The 16,536-nt window shown below is 51.3% G+C and overlaps 1 protein-coding gene across 2 annotated transcripts in view; it reads right to left on the reverse strand.

The window, feature by feature from the left end:
- Nucleotides 1–16,536, reverse strand: part of VRK3 (VRK serine/threonine kinase 3) — a 39,657-nt gene that overhangs the window by 16,121 nt on the left and 7,000 nt on the right. For both annotated transcript variants that reach the window (XM_069457270.1, XM_069457271.1), the window contains exons 3-10: nt 15,710–15,849; nt 13,009–13,158; nt 11,498–11,692; nt 5,618–5,682; nt 3,275–3,341; nt 2,224–2,308; nt 1,853–1,958; nt 228–320 (exon numbers count right to left, since the gene is read on the reverse strand). In XM_069457270.1, the coding sequence (XP_069313371.1) occupies nt 228–320; nt 1,853–1,958; nt 2,224–2,308; nt 3,275–3,341; nt 5,618–5,682; nt 11,498–11,692; nt 13,009–13,158; nt 15,710–15,848 (900 nt within the window). In that variant the 5' untranslated portion in view covers nt 15,849. The remainder of the gene's footprint in view (nt 1–227; nt 321–1,852; nt 1,959–2,223; nt 2,309–3,274; nt 3,342–5,617; nt 5,683–11,497; nt 11,693–13,008; nt 13,159–15,709; nt 15,850–16,536) is intronic.

The raw sequence follows: 16,536 nt of genomic DNA on the forward strand, positions 1-16,536 counted from the left end.
CTTTTCATATATTTAACCTGTGGATTTTTCTATGAACTGCTTTTCCTATCCTTTGCCCATTTTTCTATTAAGTTCCTTATCTTTTCTTATTTACTCAAAGGAACTCTTTATATATGATGAACAGCAATCCTTTGTCTGCAATAAGCACTGTGAAATAAGTACAGGTTTAGAGTCAGATGGAACTTGATCTCAGAGACCTTCCAGAGTGGGGAGGACCCGGCCCTTACCTGACTCAGATCCTGGGGATTCACAAAGATATTCTCAGCTGTCACATTTCCATGAACGTACTCATTCTCATGGAGGAACTCCAGGGCATCCAGCTAGCGGAAGAAGCAAGCAAGCATCTCCATCAGCAGCATGACTAACATGAAGAGGCTGTGATGCAAAGCTGGGTGAGGGAACCCTGGCTGTTAGGCCTGGGGATGTCTGACACTGTCTGGGACTGGGGCATTAAGCCTGACTAATTCTGGGTGCAGCATTAGGAAGCCCTCCGTGATAGCACACCTAAACACACCTTTAATCAGGCTCTCAGAGGATGCGGCAGTCAAGCTAACATGTGGCTTTCCATCTACCTCCTCTATCTATCTCTTAGCTGACCGCAAACTCAGGAGAGGAAGGGTGCCCCTCTGCAAAAATGACCTAGCACCTATGTACATCAAGGAGTTCTTCTCATTTCTCCTAGAGAGCAGAAATAAATTTAGTTAAGCAATTTATATCTTTATTTCCAGCTCCAATTTTTCTACTGAGTGCCAGACTCCTGTACTAAGCTGTCTGGTGTGAGCTACATCCTGGTTATAGCCCCAGGCCCCTCCTTGACCCCAGGGCTGAACTTTCCACCAAGTTCTGCTTGTTCTAATTCCACAAACTCTCCATCCTCATGGCCTGGGACCCTCCTCAGGCCTCATCCTCTCCCACAAGGACCCTCACTCAGCGTAGTCTCTCCCCTCCAGTCCATCCCCACATGGCCCCTGAGGGTCTTTCCGCCCCAGAGCCGACCTGTCCCTTCTCTTCTCTCAATCTTCCCATGGCTCCCCAGCACCCTCAGGACAGGGTCCCAGCCCCTCAGCCTGGTGTATGAGGCCCCGTGTGACCTGGGCAATGTTGACCTCCCCACCCCCACACCATACAGTAGACACTCTGAACACAAAGACTCCAGGACTCCCCTAACATGTCACTCCCACGGTATATCTATCCCTCCAGCCATTTACACTGGGTCCTCTTATTCGCCATCACAGCAGGGGGACATTTCTATCCAGAGTACTTGTCACCATCTGTGCAACTGTTTATTTAATAGTGCCCTCTCCCACCAGACTGTGAGCTCCAAGACACAAAAACCACGTCTGTGCTGCTCCCTGCTCTACCCCCAGCCCCTGGGACAGTGTGGCACTCAGCAGGTACCTGACAAATACTTCAGGAGAGGATGAATGAATAAATGAATGATTGAACAAATGCCTGATGCGCTCTCCCCCTTACAAGCCTTTATCTCAGCTGCATCCTTGGCCTGGAATATTCTTTTCTCATGTATTCCCACTCCTACTCCACCCAGCACCTTGCTACTTCCCACGTGTCTTGGGAGTGCTGGCTTGGAAACAACCTCCACCAGGAAGCACAACCTAAGCCTTCAGTTGGAGGCTGGGGCCCCTTTCTCCATGCCCACGGCCCCCCCGAGAGCCCTCCACGGCAGTGCTCATCAGCCCGGTTCTAACCTTCCGCCTGCGGCAGTTAGCGTCCAGCCCCCGCAGTGTTCAGCAGAGGGAAGTGGGGACTGGATGTCCACAAATAAACAGCCTGATAAACTAGGATCTGATGCGCCCTCCTGCATGCGGGGGCTGAGCAACTTCTGGGTACCTACCAGCCGGCAGGCCACCTGGAGCACAGACCTCTCCGACATCACGTGCTTTGGGTTGTCATCCAGGGCTGACTGAAGGCTCCTCCCCAGGCTGGGGAACACCAAGAACCTGAAGACATGAGCATCGCAGGAGGTGGGAGATAAACAGGGGAGGGGAACAGTCCACCAAGATGGAGGGTGAGGAGGGGTTGCAAGGTCCTGGTCCCAGATGACATTAAGGGCTCTGATTGGTTGGTACCAGCTTGGCTCAAACGTGGGGGAAGGACAGAAGCAACTAACTGGCCAATGGCTCCAGGCTCCCAGCCCTGCCCGGGCACATGAAAGGGACAGAAAGAAAGGGGCCAGTGAGCGGGGCAGCGAGTGAGGCGGCTCACCTGTACTTATCCTGGTGAACACCAAAGCCGATGCAGGTGGGGATGGCCAGTAGGGGGGTCGAGTTCAGCTTCTTCCACTTGTTCACTGTAGGAGGCAGGGGCTTGAGATTAGAGCCCACCTGGCCCCAGGCCCGTGGCAACAATAGCTCACTCTCAGACCACAAGCAAAGGAGTGCCCAGACCAGACCCTGGGTCTCCTTGTAGGAGATGACATCCTTGCAGGTGGGTGACAGTGGGACAGGGGTTCTGAGAGGGTGGGTGTGGGTGACCCATGAATGTCAGTGATCCATGTCTGCAGGTGACTTCTGAGGAAGCATATACAAATCTAGAGTAAGTGGGAAGGCTAAGAATGACAGAGTAACTTCTAAATTCACACACAGAGCTGATGAGATCAACGACTGTCTGAACTGGCCATGATGGGGCCAGACTGTGCCTCTGTCTACGTTCCAGTGGGGTGGCAAAGAACCAATGGTGTGCTGAGGCAAGTTGAACGCTGGCTGTCCAGGGAACAAGTCTTGACTGGCAGCATTTGCAATCTCTGTGGTGTAAACACCTCCCACCACGGCCAACTTCAAGCTACCAATGTGACGTGACTGAATGTGAGCCGGGAGAGACGTACAGCAGCTGCCACTAAGCAGTATTGTCACCACACGGGGCAATACGTGTAAATAACCTCTAGAGTACAGATAACAATGTAGAAAAATAATTAGGACATGATGAGATTTTGAATGTTATTACCTTTGTTTTGAATGTAATTTATTTGACTATAAGTTTATATAATTTAATTTTCAATAACGGCTGTATGTAACAACCGGCTTACAGTATTCCTGAAAATTTAATACTTGACTCTCAAGAGCTGGGAAGACCCAGGCCCAGCACATGCTGTCTTTCCTCTGACACCCAAGGCCTGAAGGGTGACAGGCATGAGGCTTTGGGCACAGATGGGGTGCAAACCTGGGCCTTTGTTCCCTACCGTTCCCACACCTACAGCAGTTGTGACCACGCTGGCACCCCTAACTCTCTCCCCCTTGCCCACGTCCCTGTGGAATACCTTGCAGAGGCTTGGCAGCCCGCTGGAAGAAGTTCTGCTCGTTGAACAAGCGCCCATCCTTGGCATCCTGGTGGGGGACAGGAAGACTGGAAGGCTGTCACACTGAACTCTCTTAGACAAGGGCCCCCAATCCCCACTGGCCATTTGTCACCCCAGGGTAATGCCAGTGACAACCAAGTTCCTCAAGTCCCCCACATCAGAACCAAATTCCTAGGGTGCTGCACGTGAACACATACCAGAGACTGCGAGCTATACCTCCCAGTACCCAGGCTCCTTTTCTTTCTTTTATGAAAGAATCTGTAAGTTTCCCCTAGAATGTGGCCTTCAGCTAAAAACCACATTTCCTAGCCTCCTTTGCGGTAAGGAATGGCCACATGACCAAGTCTTGGCCAAGGGGGTGCGAGCAGAAGAAATGTTGGAAACTTTTAGGTTATTCCCTTAAAAGGCTGGGACAGGCTCTCCCTTTTTTCTCCTGTTCCAGGTGGCCAGAATGCAGAGGTGACAGTGGGGGTTGAAGCAGCATCTCAAGAGATGGAGGTTATGAGCTGAAGATGTTGGAGCGATAGGAGAGAAGGACACTGGGCCCCTTATTTACGAAACCATCACATCAGCCCTGGACCACCGCCCCAGACTTTTAAGGGAAAAAGCAACAAAATACTATCTTGCTTAAGCCATTATTAATATTGGGTCTTTTTTAAAAAATCACAGTCAAACCAAATATTTTAATTAAACGCAACTAGTGCAGCTGGGTTCTTACGAGGGCAGGTCAAACAGAGCTAGGTTCAAATCGCAGCCCCGTCATTAATTCATTCTTTCTACAGAGCCTCCATTAGGGCTGAGAATCGTCTGGGCACCGTGGATACAGTGGTGAACAGAGCGACATGCACGCTGGGTGCCCCTGAGCAAGTGAGTCTCCATTTCCTCATCTGTTAAATGGGAACACAGCAGCCACCCCGTAGGCTTCACAGTGCTTGTCAAACTCTCAGCCCAGGGTTTGTCACACAGGCTCTCCGCCAGCAGGTGCTACTAGTCATTAGTGAGCCTGGCTCCCAGCCCCTGCCCATCCTCCTGTTGCCCTGGAGTCCCCTCTGTGACACGGGTGAAGCCACCGTGAGCTCTGGGTAAATGCGAGCTGACGTGAGCACAGCCTCTCGGGCCCTGATCAATCCACGGGGTACATTCACGCCTGTGCCCCACTCCCCCACCGGGGCAGCTCCCTAAGGGCAGCAATCGGGTCTGATCGTCTCTGCAGATGTCCCCAGCACTCAGTTCACCGGGGGCCACAGGAAAGGTTTGGTGAACAAACGAGTAAGTGAATGGATGAGCACGCTGGGCAATAAGGACTTGCCCTTTCAAAAACCCCAGGATGGGGAGGCTCTCCATGTGCTCTGGTTGGCCCTGTGCCCCATGCTCCCTCCCTGGCAGCATGTCCCTCCACTTGATGGGACTGTGGCATGGTGTCTCCCCCACCAGACTGGGAGCTCTTCCAGGGCTGGGCCTGGAGCCGGCTGACAGCCCAGCATCACCCAGCTCTGAACCCCAGGAAATGCTGACTAGGTCACACGGAGGAGCAGAGAGCAAGGCTTCACTTCTGCTTCCCTGGTGAGGATGGTGGTAAAAATAACAGTAACAGGAACCGTGCAGACTGGTGGGGTGTTTACTGTGCCAGGCCCCACGTGAACCCTTCTGAAAAGAGTGAGATGGGGCGTGGTAGCTACCCCATGGAGAAGATTCAACAAAGCGGTGCTTGTGAACGGCTTGGCCTGGGCTGGGCACGTGACAGGCTCTCAGCAGCAGGTGCTAGCTGTCGTCAGTGAGCCTGGCCCCAGAGCCCACACGCTGACCCACTCACAGGGCCTCTGTCTAGGGCTGAGAGAGGGCAACAGACCCGGCTGCCCTGGGTTTTTTGGGGTATGAGACAATTTGGATAAATGAAAAGAAGAAAATAAAAGTCACCCATAATCCCAGCACCCAGGGATGACGATGAGGCTGCGAACCACATGCAGAGGCAGGTACTAGCGGGCAGGTGGCCACCCGATGCGGGTAGTAGTGGCTCCATTCCACAGATGAGGAAACCGAGCTCTCAGAGGGGAGGAGCTTGGCCACATCACACAGCCAGGTAGCACCAGAGCCAGATTCCACGAGACTGCAGGTTTCAAACAGCCCCGAGTGAGGAAGAACCGGGAGCCTGCCCTGGGCTCTTGCTGCTTCTTGCAGGCCGGGCAGACCCTGGCCCCCAGGCTGAACTCTCCCGCTCAGGAGGGGCTCAGAAGTCAAGGATGCATTTGCCAAAGCCCCAGGCCATTCTCTTGGCGCTGCTCCCCACCCCTCAGGGCCACTCACCAATTTGAGCGAGAACTTCTGTTTCTGGGGATCTGACCCACAGGCGAGGATGGAGGTGGGCTCAGCTGTGGAGGAACAGAACAAGCAGGCAAGGTTATAACCCGCGGGGAAGGTCAGAGTCATCGTCCTCAAACTTCCCAGCAACGAGGTTCTTCTCCCTCTTTTTCTCGCTGTCAGTACCCTGCTGTGCAGGAAGGGCTACCACAGCAGGCCAGGGACTCTCTCCGGGCGAGGTCTGGGAACTGGGTTTCAGGAGGGCTCCCAGCATTCCCTGGCTGATGAGAGGGGCTCACGGGGCCTGAACCGTTTGTGCAAAGGATGTGGTTGATGCTGAACACCTGCCTTCCTTCTGGGAGCCTGGGATTTGGATACCTGGTAGGCAGAGGGGGCACTGAGCCTCTGATGAGCTTCCCTGGTGGACGATTCCCACAAATTGTCACAACTTGTGGGGGAATTAAGTGCATCGTGTGCAGAGTGGCCTCATCCAACAGTGACCCATATCCAATGATGGATCGAAGGGGACCCAAAGGCCCAGCCATCCTGGCCCGACGCGGAGCCACGCTGCAGGGCCACTCTTGCTCCAGACCCCTGCAGGGTCAGCTGAAGCTATCGCTGGGCTGCATTGCGGCTCCACCTCTCCCCCTGCCCCACGTGCTTCCTTCCCCTCCCTGCCACAGGCTCCTTATAAACACCACGTGTGCTTGTCCCACCACAGAGCCTGCAGCTGGGAACCCACCACATCTCTAGTGCTGTGCTAAGTGTGGGCTTTCCACGCATCCTCCTCATTTGACAGATGAGAAAACAAGAGAGCTAAAGCTTAGAGAGGCCAAGAAATGTCAGGTCGACCTGGGTTCAAATCCCAGTTCCTCCGGCTCTCAGTTCCTCTGTGTGACTTTGGGCGAGGTGCTAAACATCTCTGGGCCTCCATTTCCACGTCTATACAATAGGAGTAATGAAGCCTACCCTGAGATTGGCTGCAAGCATTCAGCAGGCTAGCAGAAATAATAATAGCACCGGCTAAGCGTGCAGCCAGAGCTTGCATCACCCTTTATGCGCACGGCTTAATCAACCCACTCACAGCCCCACAGCCCAGCGCAGAGCCTGGTGCATCCAGATTGCTCAACATGTGGCAGCTTTTTAAAATATCCCCATTAACACCAGGGTCCCACAGCTGGTAAGTGGCAGAGCAGACTTGGCCCAAGTCTCGCTCATTTGAAGCCCACGAACTGAACCATCATTGCCTGTCCACCCTGACTCACTCCTGTGTCCCTCCTTTCTTTCCTCTCATTGTTCCCACCTTTCCTTAATCATCAAGGTTGGTATCACCTAAGATGCTGAGCTAAGGGATAAGGAGGTGAGCAAGTCACCTAGAAGCCATCCTTGCCTCCTTAAGAAGCTCCAGCTGGAACAGGGCTGAGACCCAGTTCTACATGTTCAAGGCCAAGGATACTCTGGGCCCAGCAGAAGAGGGAAGAGTGTGCAGGGTACGGATATCAGAGATAGAAGATCCTTTCTGGCTGTGGGAGGGAACTTGGGGGATCATCCAGGGGTGTCCTGGAGCTGGCTGGGACAGCATGGCCAAGAGCCTGCTCCTCACAGGAACCTGAGCGTAACAACGGTACCTGTCTCACAGGGTTAGCATGAGGTCAGAAGACAATTCGTACGTGCCTGGTGCTCGGAAGCAGGCAGGAAAAGCTGGCGATTTAAATACAGTTTTCCTGCACTGCTTTGCAGATTATTGTAGAGCAGGAAGGAAAACAGGAGTAACTCCATGACAGACTGGACCTCTTAGGAAAGGCCTAAGTTTTGGTTTCCCCAACGCAGGCCCTCCCCCTCCCCGGAATGCCGCTGGTAACAACTGAGGGCCCTGGCTTGGAAACTGGCCAATCAGGAGCCAGAGCCCTGACTTGGAAACTGGCCAATTAGGAGCCAGAGCCCCGGCTTGGAAACTGGCCAATCAGGAGCCAAAGCTATCGGCCACTTTTGAGGGAACAAATGAACTAAAAGGGGGGTGGGGGGGGTGTGCCCGATACATGTAACCTATTGATAAGTATAAAAGCTTTGTTTCCGCCCCAGGGCGAGGTCCGGGCTCGTGGAGAGACCACTGCGCTGGTGCTCTGAGCCTTGGACCCTAGCCTGGGCTAGAAAATAAACTCCTTTGTCTGTTGCAGCCTTGGTGACTCTGCCTATCTGTTCCTGGGACTGAGGGAAACCGGTTCTTACATTATAAAGAGTTCTTCTCTTCCACTTTTCTAACTGACCCTCCCACACTAACAGCCTGGCGAGCTGGTTGGGCCATTTTCATTGCAGAAGGAACCAAGGGAGGCCAGACCGGGGCAAGGGCCCTAGCAGAGACCAGCCACAAGCCCAGGGCTCCAGACTCTGTGATCTAGGGTGACCCCTGCTCGACACAACGTCCCCTTCCACACAACATGCAACATCTTCATATGTCAAATGGAGACCAGAGCATGGCAGGCAGGCAGGTGGGAGCCTCTGCTTGCCAAAGGAAGGGCAACATTGAACTTGGAGCAAGAATGCTCTTCTGGACCTATCATAACCATAACACCAGAAAGCGCTTATACAGCGCTTGCTATTTTCCCAGGCACCATTCCACTCATTTAACTCTCCCAACAACAGCTGTATGAGGTTGGTAGTGTTACGATCTCTCCTCTGAAGATGAGGAAACTGAGGCATAAGGTCATAATGTCATTTGAACAAGGTCAGACAACTAGCTGCCAGCAGAGGCAGGAGACCTGCCCACACAATTGGGTTCCAGGGTCCCCCACGTTTTCCTGCCTCCCTAATCCTTGCTGGGGACTCCAAGTGACTTCTCCCTTAGAGCCTCCAAAGGAACCAGTGCTTTCAGCACCCAGACTGGATACCCAATGATCTTGGACTTCTGACCTCTGGGACTGTAAGAGAATATATATGTGTTGTGTTAAACCACGAAGTTTGTGGTAATTTGGAATTACCACCTAATTTGGAATAGGAAACTAACACAAGCCCCAAACCTCCAGCCACAAGGGCCTGGACCTGAACCTGAGCTCTTTTACGGGGCGACTTTCCTTAGGCATGCCACGGTGAGCAGTTGCAGGGATTTATGCGACCGACAATGGATGATGGTTCTCCCATACTGTTCCAGGGAGGCCGGGAGTATGACATTATAATACAGTATTTGACAGATAAGAGTTAACAGACATAAAGTGCTTAGAACTTGGCGGGGCACAGAGTGGGATAAAAGTGTCCACTGCTATGGTAACAATAAAGATTTGGCTTGCTGTTGCTATTTTACTGTTACCGTTTAAACTACAGGACACTATCTCCTCTCGACTGGTGCAAACTGGCAGAAGATAAGGGCGATCTGCCCTGGGGTAATGCCGCCCGACGGTGCAGCCTCCCCAAGTGCGAGCAGGGTCGGCAGGGCCTTCGCCAGCCCCACTGTGTCTGGTCCGGCACCGGGGCCCGGCACACGGTAGTTGCTGCTTAAGGATCCGCTGAAGGAATGAGTGACTCGGGCAGGCTGGGCACCAGGACGGGGTTTGTTATTTTTATCAAACAACCTAAGTCACAAAAGGTGAAGCCACACGGCCCAGACTTCCCTTCCTGTACTTCCCACCGTGGTTTCCGGTGAGGACAGTGTGGTTTCTCCCTTTCAGGTGCTTCTGGCCCTGCGTGTCTTCCCTCCCCTTCTTCCTTCCCCGCCCTCTTCCTCTCTCCCCTCCATCTCTTTCTTGCCGTTGGTTTTTCATCCCTCTCCCTCTTTTTCCTCCCTCTATCCTTCTCTGCCTGTCATTCCTTCTCATTCTCATTCCTTCTCTCTCTTCCTTAGGAAAAGCCAGACTGCCTGGGTTCAAATCCCAGCTCTGCCACTTGCAGGCTGTGTGCCCTTCGGCAAGTGGCTTCCCCTCTCTGTGCCCCAGTTGTAAGATGGTAATAAGGGCGCCTCTCTCACAACACAGCTGGGGGCATCACGTGGGTTATGCATGGAGGAGCAAGTGCTCCCTAAGCGTTAGCTCATGCCCCTCTCTTTCATGCTCCTCCTCGCTCTCTCTTCTCTCCCCAACCTTTCCCTGCCTCGCCCTTCTGTCCCTCCGTGATTAACACTGCCTATCTTGGCCTGGGAAGGTCCCTTTACAGTTTTCCAAACGCTTTGCCTCCATCCTGTCATCATTTGGAGCCGACAGCCTCAGGAGACAGGCGAATGGGGCATCATCTCTTACTTTTCCAGTGGGGGACATCGAGGCACACAGTGCTCGAGCTGCTTGCCTGGGCTCACTCAGCATGTCGGAGCCAAGCCAGGACTCAGCCCAGGGGCTGTCCCAACATGCTGCCTTGCCCCTCCCCAGACTCGAAGGCAGAGCTAGCCAGCGGGAGGCTCAAAACAGCCTCATGCCCATCCGGCCGGCCAGCACATCCAAATCAAAGGTTTCCTATCAAAACCTAGGTTTCTGGTTTTCCCTGACAACTTGAAAGCTCTCTGGAGCCCAAAGCCTGGCTAGTTATTAATATCTCTGGAATCCATTTTCCTCATCTATAAAATCGGGATAATGGAAGTACTTCAGGATAATGATGTCCTAAGGCTGTTGTGAGAATTCTGTGAGTTAAGAAGAAAGCAAATATATGCCCATCTAAAAACGTGTACACAAATATTCACAGCAGCATTATTCGTAATACCCCAAACACTCAAATGCCCATCAACTGATGAATGGATAAGCCACATGGGGTCTACCCATACAATGGAATATTGTTCAGCTACAAGGAGTGAAGCACTGACACATGCTACAACATGGATGGACCCTGGACACATGACGCTGAGTGAGAGAAGGTAGACACAAAAGACCACATATTATATAATTCTGTTATATGAGTGTCCAAAATCGGCAAATCCATAGAGACAGAAAGATTAGTGGTTGCTGGTGGATGGGAGGAGAGGGAAATGCAAGTGGCTGCTTAAAGGTATTGGGTTTCTTTCTGGAATGAAGGAAATGTTCTGGAATTAGATAGTGGTGATGGTTGCCCAACACTGTGAATATACCAAGCGCCACTCAATTTTACTCTTTAAAAGAGTGAATTTTATCTCAATTAAAAAAGTACCAAAAAAACCCATATAAAGTGCTTAGAACAGGGCCTGGCCTTGCATAAACACTCAATAAACATTAGGTATTATTAATACTAATACGAACACCACGGTTGTTATTTCCCTCATTGTAATAAAGAATCTGACTCCATTGTTTGAGGTTTCACTATTTACAGCTTTTAAGCCTCACCCCTGCACTTCCCCAGCCTCCCACCTGGGCAAAAGGTGTTGGTACAGGAAACCTCACCCAGCCCCACCCCAGCCACGTGAACCACCCAGGCCAGCCTCCCCCCCTCGCTCTCTCCAGGCATTTCTGACCCACGTGGCAGGCCTGCTCTGCTCTCTGCAGAGACCCCAGTCATGTAAGGAATAAACCTCTCATATCCTCTTGGTGTGGAACATCATTAGTCTCAACATCTGAACCAAATTTTGGGTGAGAGTCCATTCTATCTCTGTAGGCTGATCAACTGTCCTGATCACTCGGCCACCGGGCCTGCACCCCGTGACAGCAGGTGGGGGCGAGGAGGAGCACACTGCGCAGGGCACACGCTTTCCCGCTGGCTGCGGTCCCACCACTCCCAACTGCCGTCCTCCAGCCTCCCGCACTCATTTCCACTAGTTGCCAGCCCGGGTAAGCAGGGAGGTGTAGAGTCCTGGGTCTGAGGGAAAGCTGCCTAGAGGCAGGTCTGCAGCTAGGGACATGGCTTCCACTCCCATTCTCAGGAAGGGGTCCCCTCCCCCTGTCCTGGTGCTGCAACGGCCCAGCCTAGCCCAGCGCCTGCCCGTTCGTGGGCAGGGTGTACCTTCATAGAGAATGCCCTGGTCGTCCCTGGTCTGGAGGGATCCCAGCTTCCACTGCCGCCCACTCTTGTCTGTCAGCACCGTTCCTGTGGGCAAAGCCTCAAGTGAGGTGGTCACCCGGCTCCGCTTGAGTGTCTGAGGGCTTCGCCTGGTGGGCTGTGGGCTGCATTTGGGCGTTGGGGGCCTGCTCCAGGACCCTGTAGGAAGACGGTCAGAATAAAGAAACAGTGGCATCCAGGAAAGAAAAGCTGGACGGAGAATGAAATAACACTCATAATACAGTTCCTTTATTTGTTCATTCAACAAACACTTCCTGGGACCTTTCATGGTCAGGTCCTCTGTGTGATGAAGCTGGAGAGCCAGACATGAGTCAGTCTTGGTCCCTTCTCTTGGAAGCCACTAATTTGGTGGGGAAGTCTGACCTAAACACCATCAGTCAGAACTGAGTCTGAGACAGGGCAGTACCGAGGGATAAAAGGACCAGAGGAAAAAACATTGACTGTGCCTGGAGAAGTCAGGGAGGCTTCCTGGAGGAGGGCACATTAGTGTTGGTCTTGTTGGACGAGTAGAAGTTTGCCAGGGGAAAAGGTATATTCCAGACATTTACCCAAAAATAGGACTTGGCCCTGTGCTGAGACTGAAGAGGGAACAGAAATGTTTTAGACTGAAGCCTTGCCCTCGAATGGCTCCCAGACTGGCAAGAGAGCGGGGTGGGTGTGGTAGAAGACAGACTTGGACATAGGAAAAGATAACATCCCTTACCTCGCTCCTCCCACCCACCATCCCTGCAAGACACATAATGACAACAGGACTCTGGGGCTGGAGAAAGGGGAGGCCCCATAGGCTGTGACTTCAGATCTAGGGGCCCAGTAGGCAGGAGATAAGCACACAGTCCTCAAGCCTCCCACGTCCTGGGCACTGGTTAGGACCCTGCCCCCAAAGGACTCTCAGTCCAGAAAGTGAGGCCAAAAGGGACGTGGAGCCTAGTGACACATGTGCTCAGATGAAGGCAGCAGCCCTGGGCATGCTGGATAAAGAGGTTGGAGAGAGGCCCTGGCAGTGAGGAGGCCTTGACGCAAGCCTATGACGTGCAGCAAAGGCTTCTCAGAGATCAGACCCTCTGAGTGTTGGGAAAGGGGCAGCACGCCAGGCCAAGAGAACAGACTTAGCAAAGACCAGAGCCTAAAAATCTCCAAAAATGAGTTTTCTGTGCACAGGGTTGAGGTGAGAGCTAAAGCAGGAACCAGATCATACAGATGCCTGGCTGAAGAGCTTGGACTGTGGGTGACAGAAGCAACATGGGGCTGCGAGCAGGGAGGGGCCAGGGCAGCTCTAGGTACAGAAAGCCCTCTCTGGGGCCATTTAGAGATGGGCTGGAGGGAGAGACCGGAAGAGGGTCCAGGCAGGGGTGGATGACGTTTGAGCTGAGGCTGCGGCAGCTCTGTCCCAAACTTCGTCAGATGACCCGCCTTTGCTCCATCTACAGTCAGGCCAGAATGACCCTAACTCTTACCTTTGGATCTCTCAGAAGGACTCGAGGTATCTTCAGACCCAGAACTGTTACCATCTGAGAAGAGGGATAATTGGGGAGAGGTGACAGTGCTAGACCATTTCACTCTCTTGGGAGAAATTTCAGAACTGAAGTTCAGCTCTCTCCTGGAGCCTGGAGAAAGGCAGATCAAATGTAGACTTGAGTTACAATGGCCCTTACCGGGCACCATTAAACCAGAAACCCTGAGGTCATATTCAGCTATACTCTTCCCTTTGGCCTTCGTGGCCAATTCTTGCTTCTTCAATCACCTAAATATCTAAGCAAACTGTTCCTTTCTTTTAGTTATTCTTTCTTCCATAGCTCTTAGCCCTTCTTTTAAATCTTCCATTACTTTGTGCTCTCTTCTGGGTAATTTCTTCAAATCTATCTTCCAGTTCACTAATTCTCCCCTCAGCTATGTCTAGTCTGCCATTTAAACCACCCATTCCTTTTTTTTTTTTTTTCCTAGAAACAAGGGCTTACTTGTTGCCCAGGCTGGAGTTCAGTGGCCTGATAATAGTTCATTGCAGCCTTGAACTCCTGTGCTCAAGCAATCCTCCAGTCTCAGCCTACTGAGTAGCTGGGACTACATGCATGCACCACCATGCCTGGCTAATTTTTCTTATTTTTTGTAGATACAGGGTCTCACTCTATTGCCCAGGCTGGTCTCAAACTCCTATTCTCAAGCGATCCTCCTCCCTCAGCCTCCCAGAGTGCTGGGATCACAGGAATGAGCCACTGTGCCCAGACCATCTGTTGAGTTTCCAATTACAAAGATGATATATATATTCTTACCACTAGAGGTTTTATTTGGTTCCTTCTCAAATCTGCCTGGTCAATTCTAACTCTTGTTCCTCCCTCCACTATACTTTCAATTTATTCTTTTATTTCTTTAAACATTAAATTTACATTGTAAATATTCTCATCTGTTAATTCTAAGGTCTGCAGTCTTTGCAGTTCTGATTCTGTAGTTTGTTGTTTCTGTTGACTCTCATGACGGCTTATTTCACAGTGTCTTTTTAGGTCAACAAATACTGGGACTCATGTTCCTTGGATGTGGGAATTCTCTGAAATCTGTCTTTAAAGGGTGTTTTTCAAGAGAAAATTTGTTTATGTGGGATGGGGGGTGGTACCCATATCTCACCACTTAAATTAAATGTTCAGCTTGCATTTTTGGGAGGCCACACAGATCAGTATGAATTCTGGCCCCAGACTGGTGAGAATGCGAGTGCTTGGTTAGGAATACTCAGAGAAGACCTTCTTCCTTTTTTCACCCACCACCAAGGCTGAGACCAACAAATGTCTCCCCCAATTTTCTCTGTGGAGCAATTGTTTTATTCTAGTTTACCCACTGAGGCATCCCAGATTTAAGAGGTGGGTTTCCAATCTCATCTCCTGCACTGCTCAGGCCCTAAGCTTTGCCTCCTGTACCCCAATGAAACCCAGGTTCGAGGCCACCATCAAACAGCCCCAGGACAAATAACACCTACAACACTTGCTTAGCCCTGTGGATCTGTTTTATTTACTGTTTCTCACTTCCATGGAATTCCCTTACTTTCCTACCACCCAGCCCTATATTTAAAAAAGACATCTTTTATATTTTATCCAACATATTTGGGGGCGCCAAACCAAGTGCAAAGACTCAGAGACCCATGTGTGCCTGAGGTATTGAGGAAGAGCAGGGAGGCCAGTGAAGCTAGAACAGCGTAAGCAATAGCAGGGGGGTTGGCAGGTGAGGTCTGAGAGGAAATGGGGACCCAGTCATGCGGGGCTTCACATGGGAAGGTGTGAGCAGAGGAATGATGGGTTCTGACTCCACATTAATAGGATCTCCTCTGCTGCCACATGAAGAAGACTGCAACCACACAGGCCAGAGGTGAGGGCGGGATGGACCAGGGAGGTGGCATTGGAGCTGGACGGAAGTGAGCTGATACTGCATTGATTTTATAGGACAACCAACAAGATTTGCTGAAGGGCCGGAGGTATGTGAGGTGGGAGAGAAAGAGGACTCAAGGATGACCCTGAGTTTCTGGCCCGAGATACTGGATAAATGGAGTTGCTGGTTACTTTGATGGGGAAGGCCATGGAAGGAGGCAGATGTGGGCAGCAGTAATATCATAGCTCAGCTCTGGGTATGTTCAGATTGAGATGCAGGTGGGACATCTATCAGGTTGAACAGCCTAAATCTGAAACTCCAAAATCTACAACGTTTTGAGTGGCCACATGACACTCACAGGAAATGCTCACTGGAGCACTCCAGATGTTGAATTTTCAGATTTGGGATGCTCAACCAGTAAGAATAATGCAAATATTCCAAAATCCAAAACAACCTGGACTCCGAAACACTTGTGGTCTCAAGCATTTCAGATAAGGGATACTCAACCTGCAGAAGTCAAGGAGGCAGCTTGCTATACATAAATCTCCTCCAAGCAGGAGGCAGTCCAGGCTGGAGATAGGAATACATGAGTTGTCAACATATAGACAGTGTTTAAAGCCATGAGACCAATAAGATGCCAAGGGACTGAATGTAGATAGAGCAGTCCAGGCCTGAGCCCTGGGCTTCTCCAGTAAAGGCAAGGGTCTGACAGGTGACAAAGGTGTCCTCCCCACCCCCCTACCCCCCCCACACATATATGTGTACTTCACCCCTACTGCAGGGATAACTTCAAAACCCTGTTCTTACCTCGGAAGGATGACACACGTGGCTTGACAAAGGTCTGGGACCCCACACACTCCTCTGTAGGTAAAAGTTTTCCACAGTAGGGGCAGAATTTGAATGTTGCTTCAATACTTTTGCCACAGTCTGGACAGAAGGAGATCATGCTACAAAACAGAATTGGGGGCAGGGAGGACAGGAAAGAGAAAGAAAAACTTAATCTACTACCCATGAATAGTCATCTAAGTTCTCCACAGTAATGAGGTTACAAAGGGAAGAAAAATGATCACACCCTGAATATACTCCCTAAAGTATATTCCACTTCCTTTTTTTTTTTTTTTTGTTTGACACAGAGTCTTACTGTGTTGCCCGGACTAGACTACCGTGGTGTCAGCCTTGCTCACAGCAACCTCAAACTCCTGGGCTCAAGCAATCCTTCTGCCTCAGCCTCTCGAGTAGCTGGGACTACAGGCATGCGCCACCATGCCCGGCTAATTTTTTATTATATATTTTTAGTTGTCCAGCTAACTTCTTTCTATTTTTAGTAGAGACAGGGTCTTGCTCTTGCTCAGGCTGGTCTCAAACTCCTCAGCTCAAACGATCCACTGGCCTCAGCCTCGCAGAGTGCTAGGATTACAGGCGTGAGCCACCGTGCCCGGCCGTATATTCACTAAGAGGTCCTGCCCAGTGCATTGAGCCTCTTGCCACTTGTCCCATCCTAACAGCCCAGGGTACACTCAAAGCAGAATAAATACAAAGTGAAACTCCATGCCTTGAGGTCAGAGAAAGCAACGTCAGAGAACTGCTCCAATCATAGGACAAGTGCCAAAGAGGCACAGTGTCGCCACTTGTTT

This window comes from Eulemur rufifrons, chromosome 24 (assembly GCF_041146395.1).
Source record: "Eulemur rufifrons isolate Redbay chromosome 24, OSU_ERuf_1, whole genome shotgun sequence".
Lineage (NCBI taxonomy): Eukaryota > Metazoa > Chordata > Mammalia > Primates > Lemuridae > Eulemur > Eulemur rufifrons.